Source organism: Empidonax traillii, unplaced genomic scaffold, assembly GCF_003031625.1.
Source record: "Empidonax traillii isolate 1590-97213 ecotype Southwest subspecies unplaced genomic scaffold, ASM303162v1 scaffold2064:size44713, whole genome shotgun sequence".
Classification (NCBI taxonomy): Eukaryota; Metazoa; Chordata; class Aves; order Passeriformes; family Tyrannidae; genus Empidonax; species Empidonax traillii.
Window position 1 is genome coordinate 1 of NW_020957257.1, and position 6,035 is coordinate 6,035.

Consider the following 6,035-nt stretch of genomic DNA (forward strand, 5'->3'; position numbering starts at 1 on the left):
GGAAAAGAAATGCAAAATTTGCAAATAGCTGTCGATGAAGACCTTGCTAGAATAAAACAGTCCATACAAAACTTGGCTTCTTCTGTTAAGTCCTTATCAGAAGTCGTATTACAAAACAGGAGGGGATTAGACCTGTTATTTTTAAAGGAAGGAGGACTGTGTGTAGCTCTTAAGGAAGAATGTTGCTCCTACGCTGATCACACAAAAGTAGTACAGGATGCTATGGCAGAATTAAGAAAACGACTAAAACAAAGGAAAAGGAATAAAGAGACCAGCCGCTCATGGTACGAACATTGGTTTAGTACATCACCATGGCTAACTACTTTACTTTCAACTTTAGCTGGACCAGTTATCATGATTATATTAGGTTTGATGTTTGGACCATGTATCATAAAGTATATCTTACGCTTTGTAAAAGAACGCTTTGAGGCTGCAAAGTTATACATGCTTGCTTCCAGGTATAATGCTGTGCCAATGAGTAACCCCGATAATGATGATTATGTACCAATGAATCACCTTACTAATAATTATTGTAATTGTGATGTGTTACATTGTGCTTGTTACAGTCATTGTGAAAGATGTAGAAAAGAATTTGCCTATTTTCGGGGAGAGTCAAGTAGTGGAGTTTGATAAACAAATTTCAAGTATGAAAAGAAAAAGGGGGGATTGTAATAAATTAAGGTGGGAGATGTAGTTTATCAAACAGGATGTATCTATTGCTAAAAATACTAGACTAATTAAACCTTAAGGGACTATGTACTAGTTATGTAAGAGACAAGATTGCCAAATGTTCTTAGAGTTACAAGGACAATCCATATTAGGAGGCAATTGCTATCAAGAACAAAAGGTCAAGCAAAGTGCATGCGAGGAAGACATCTTACTTCAGCCTCAATGACCACCAGAAGGCAGAAAAGACCCCTTAGTAACAGCCCAAGCATGCACAAGAGTACTACGTCAAGAAAACGGAACCAAGAAGTCATAAAAAGGGACTTATTTCAATGCTTTGCGCGGCAGTTGGTAGGGCGGTGACCCCCCTGTCGCCCAGCGCTGCATTTGCTCATATTCCGCTTGCTATTTCTCAACAATAAATAAATTTTAATTGGTACTTTTATCATTTGTGGTCAAAATTTATAACACCCGGAGCCGAGCTGGCCACTGAGCGCCCACCGGGGGGTGTTTAAGGCAGTGCCCAGCGTTGCCCAAGGGTCTGGTCCAGTGCAGGCGGTGTTGCCCAGGGTCCCATGCTGGCTGCGGGCCCCACTGCTCGCTCTGTCCTGCTCGTGTCACACCTGCCTGCGTCTCCTGGTTGTCTCAGATCCAATCTGCTTTTCCCTGCTTTCTTCTAGCGACCCTTCCCGGACTGCCTGAGGCTGACTACACCCGCTTCTCTCACTGGTGCTGATAACCTTTTTGCATTTTCCTTTTGCAGCCTTTCCTTTTCCGCGCTGATGACTCTTCAGTCACCGGGAACACGCGACGCAAAATGGGCCCCGAACTTTGCCCTCAGCCAATCAGAGCCCGTCCAACCTCCCCGAAAACGGCCGCGCTCGGCTGATTTTGGGGTGTCAGCACCTGCCCGGCGCTGGGGATGGAGCGTGGGCTGAGAGCTGGGGCCGTACTGGTGGTACTGGGAGCTCCCCTGGCTGCGGGCGAGGAGCTCTCGGGTGAGCGGGGGGGACGGGAATGGGGGGACAGTGAGAAAGGGGAGGAAAGAGGAAGCGAGACTCCCAAAAGTGAGTGTGAGGGGGGTTGGAACCCCCGAAATTAGTGTGTGTGGGGGGGTGAGAGCCCCAAACTGAGCCCAGGGGGGTCTGAGGATTGGGGTGGGAGAGGGGGAAAAGGGGGGGTGGGACAGCAGAAAGAGGAGTCCCATGGGAGTTCCTCTGTGTCCCCTGTCACTTGAGCCCTGGAGCGGTTCCCTGGGGCTTTGGGGGCGGGGAGGGGATGTTTGTCCCCAACCCCGCTATCCATCCATGGGGGGCTGATGGGGTGGTTCCCCCCACCCTACAGCCCGTGCTGCTGGGGCCATGGGGCAGAGGGGGGTGGGAAAGGGGGGGTCTGGGGTGGCTTCCTGAGTTCCCAACGTGCTGTGGGTGCTGGGGCTGCTGGGGTAGGGGGGCCGCCCCCTGATCTGTGTCCTGCATGTGGTAAGTAAAAGCACCGATTTTATTCCAAGCAAATTAAAATAAAAAGGGGGTACTAACAAAAGAACTATTTCTGTATATTTACTAACTTCTAGGCATACCGTGGAGTCTGTAAGGTGAAGGGTCCTGTCTGGACCTAACACCAGGGAATCTTTTGCGGCTGGGAACAGGGAACAAATTATAAATAAAAATGTATTCCTCTGTGCCATGTGGATACAAAGAGAGGCCCTCCATGCCTTGCAGTGTGGTGATGATGCAAGACCCCCCCTGTACGAGCCCAGGGGAGATAAGTTACAACCAGCCAAAAGGTAACACCCACCTCCAAAGCAGGGGAATTACCTTTTAAGGCAACAAACGGACAATGAATGAATATTCAACAACTGATATCGAAAGGGTACAAAAAAGCGCGGTTTTTAAACAATGTGTGTGTGTCTCGGGCGGGGCACTTGCCCCCCAGACCACCCAGCGCTGTTTGCTTTATTATCGCTTGCTTAATAAATTTATCAATTTTTAATTGGAATTGTCTAAATTCTTATACTAACTTATAACACTGCACACACAGGGGTGTTTCAGGAGTTGTCCACGAGTGAGTGTCACTTCATCAACGGCACCGACCGCGTGAGGTTTGTGGAGAGATCCCTCTACAACCGGCAGCAGTACGCCTACTTCGACAGTGATGTGGGGGTCTTAGTGGGGGACACCCCGTATGGGGAGGAGATTGCCAAGATCTGGAACAGCAGCTCGAACTGGCTGGAGGAGGCGAGGGCTCAGGCGAACATGTTCTGCCGGCCCAACTGCAAATTACCGAGACGCTTCCTGGTGAACCCTAACGCCCCTCAGCCAATCAGAATGCACCTCTCTGATGACTTATCAGTTGCCAGGCAGACCAGCAGCGCCAATTGCCCCCCAGTTGTTTTCAGCCCCGCCAGGGTCCTTCTCAATCCATTCCGAGTCACTCCCACTGTCCCCCAGACCATCCCAGTCATTCCCAAAGCTGCTGAGTTCATTCCTAGTCCTTCCCAATGCCACCCAGACCATTCCAGTCATTCCCAGACCCTCCTCGTACATTCCCAGTCCTTCTCAGTCCACTCCCACATATCCCAGCTCTCTCCTGAGTGGTTCCCCAGCCCTTCTCCCTGTACCCCAGTGTACTGAGTCCCTCCCAGTGCCATCCAAATCCCTACCAATGTTCTCCAAGCCCTTCCCCTCTCTCTGGTGCCCCCCAGCTCAGCCCAGTGTCTCCCCTGTCTCTCCCAGTGCCCCCCAGCGTGTCCATCTCGCTGGTGCCGTCGAGCTCCCAGCCCGGCCCCAGCCCCTGCTCTGCTCCGTGATGGATTTCCAAACTCCGTGAGGGAGTTTGGGGCAGTCTGAGTGGGATAGGAGGGAGGTTGGGGGGGGAACTTGAGGTGACTGGGAGGGAGTTGGGGAAGTCCTGAGGGGCCTGGGAAGAGACTTGGAGGGGTATGGGGGAGGCCTGGGGGTGATGGGAGGGGCATTGGAGGGTCCTAAAGGGGATAGGAGGGGCTTTGTGGGATACCAAAGGGGCTGGGAAGAGGTTTCAGAGGGTCCTGGGTGGGCTGGGAAAGAGACTAGACAGGGTTTGTGGGGTCCTGGGTGGTCTATGGTAGGTTTTGGGGGTCCTGACCCCCCCAGCTCTCCCCAGAGATGCTACAGGACACTGTCCAGAGCAAGATCCTGGTGGGGATTGGGCCCGAGGCACTCCCCAGGGACACCTGGGGAGGCCCGGCCCGGCCCCTGTGCCTTCACCGCCCAGCGCTGCCGCGGCAGGAGCGCGGCGGAATTCCCGAGGAAGGAGATGGTGAAGGCGGAGCCGCACGGACACGGCGCGGCGGGGGGCTCCGTTCCGCTCCCAGGGCCTCCTGGAGCGGAGCCCTTGATGGAGCTGGACAGGGAGGGGTCAGCAATTGCCCTGGGAACGTTGTACTCTCGGCTAATCCTGGACGGAGAAGAGAAGACAATCCCAGCAGGAATGAACTGGCTGGCCCAGACGCAGTCAGGCACGCTGAGCCAGAACTGGGGGAACAGGAATTGCAGCAGTGGGAGGTGGCGACTCCTGGAGCACCTCCTCAGAACGGCCCCAGCCTGCGATGAAGGAGGAGCTGCACATCGACTGATGGGCACAGGGAGGAGACATAGCCGGCACCGAGAGCTGTGAGCGCCAAGGAGTAAGCTAAGAAGGTCACAGGATACAAACCTTCTGTCAAGGTCTCTTAGTCAATCGGAGAGATTTTGTGGCGCTGCTCGGCTCGGTGGGGCCGGGGAGGCGGCAGCGGGACCTATGGGGCCCGAAGGGTGAGCAGACCTGTTGGGAAACAACCTCCTATAAAACTAAAATTACATACACAAATAATTTAAATATATAAATAAATAAAATAAATTATATACACAATATATGGTATACAACAATAGAGAAATTTATATAAAAAAACAAAATACAAAAAACTCAAGCAAATAAAATATAAACAGATAAAATATATGCATAAAGAAAATTATATAAATATACAATAAAAATATAAACAATGACTAACTGTTCTTAAATAATAAAACAAACAATATATAAATGAATAAATAAACTATATGAAGTATATAAGTAAAGAAAAATATATGAACAAGCAATTAAAATAAAATTATGTAAATAAAATTATATAAATATATTAAATAAACCAATAAAAATATGGAATAAGTAAATATATAAATAGGCATGCAACTAAAATATATAAATAATACCAATGCATAAATTATAGAAATAAGCAAATAATAAAATTACATAAACACATAATATAACGAATAAAGGCTATCATAAACAAGTAACTAAAATATATAAATAAATTATAGCAATACATAAAATAAATAAAATTAATAAAATCAATAGAAACTATAAATCTATAAATAAAGATATAAATAAACAGGCCAAAACTCCCCAATTTCCGCCCCCACCCCCGAAACCCCTTAAAATCCCTCCAATCCCCGCTAAACCTTACCAACCCCTACAAAGCCCTCCTCCCCGCGCCCAGTCCCCCACCCCTCGAACCCCCAAAAAACCCCCAGCCCCCCGAACCCCTCCTGTTTCACCCCAAACACCCCTCCCCGCGCCCCTCCCCACTCAGGCCCTCCGCACACGGGTGGGGGGGGAAAAGGGGCATGCTCATGGTCAGCGGCCAATCAGGGAGCGGAGCTTCATCCGGGGACTCGCGAGATCAAGGGTGGGCACTGCCATCTTAACGGCACGCCCCCTTCTTCCCCCTCAGAGACCTCACCCTCCATTTTAGCCCTTCCACGCCGCCTTCTTACCCCCTTTCTTGCCCCCTTCCCGCTCCCGTCCCGCCGCGTCCCCTCCCGCGCCATCTCGGGAGAGTCGCCGGGGAAGGCGGCGCCGCGCGGCGCTGGGGAACAAGACGGCGGCGCCACCGCAGCCCTGAAGAGTCCGAAAGGCGTGGAGCAAAATGGCGGCCGCCACGCTGCCGTACGGGCGCAGCCAGTCAGGAAGCGGCATTGTCCTTACGCGGGACAAAGGCGCGGCCATTTTGGGTAAGGGCACGTGACAGAGGCAGCCAATCAGTGCTGAGCATACATAACTTTTTATTGGTTGTTGCATTTAAAATCAATGAATGGGGGGGGCGATGGGCGGCACTTGTCCTCATTTCCGGTTGGCCTGGGCGGTGCCGATCATGCACTCGTTCACCTGTGGGGGGAGGGGGGCGGGTGTGAGACCCCAAAACAGCCCCAAATCCCCCCTGTGACCCCTCAGACATCCCCACATCGGCCCCATCACCCCCCCAAATTCCCTTAGTGACACTCCAAACCCCTCTAAATCCCTCCTAAAACTCTCCCAGGACCCCCCCCACACCCTCAAATCCCCCCCAAAATCCC

At 51.2% G+C, this 6,035-nt stretch overlaps 1 protein-coding gene and 1 pseudogene across 1 annotated transcript in view; one reads left to right on the forward strand and one right to left on the reverse strand.

Moving 5' to 3' along the window:
• Window positions 1–1,588: 1,588 nt before the first annotated feature.
• Window positions 1,589–3,495, forward strand: LOC114071497 (annotated as a pseudogene).
• A 2,227-nt stretch (window positions 3,496–5,722) lies between these two features.
• KIFC1 (kinesin family member C1) overlaps window positions 5,723–6,035 on the reverse strand; it is a gene marked incomplete at its 5' end in the record, with an annotated part of 37,341 nt that continues 37,028 nt past the window's right edge. Inside the window, one exon of the mRNA XM_027909324.1 lies at window positions 5,723–5,847. Coding sequence (XP_027765125.1) covers window positions 5,803–5,847 — 45 coding nt within the window. The remainder of the gene's footprint in view (window positions 5,848–6,035) is intronic.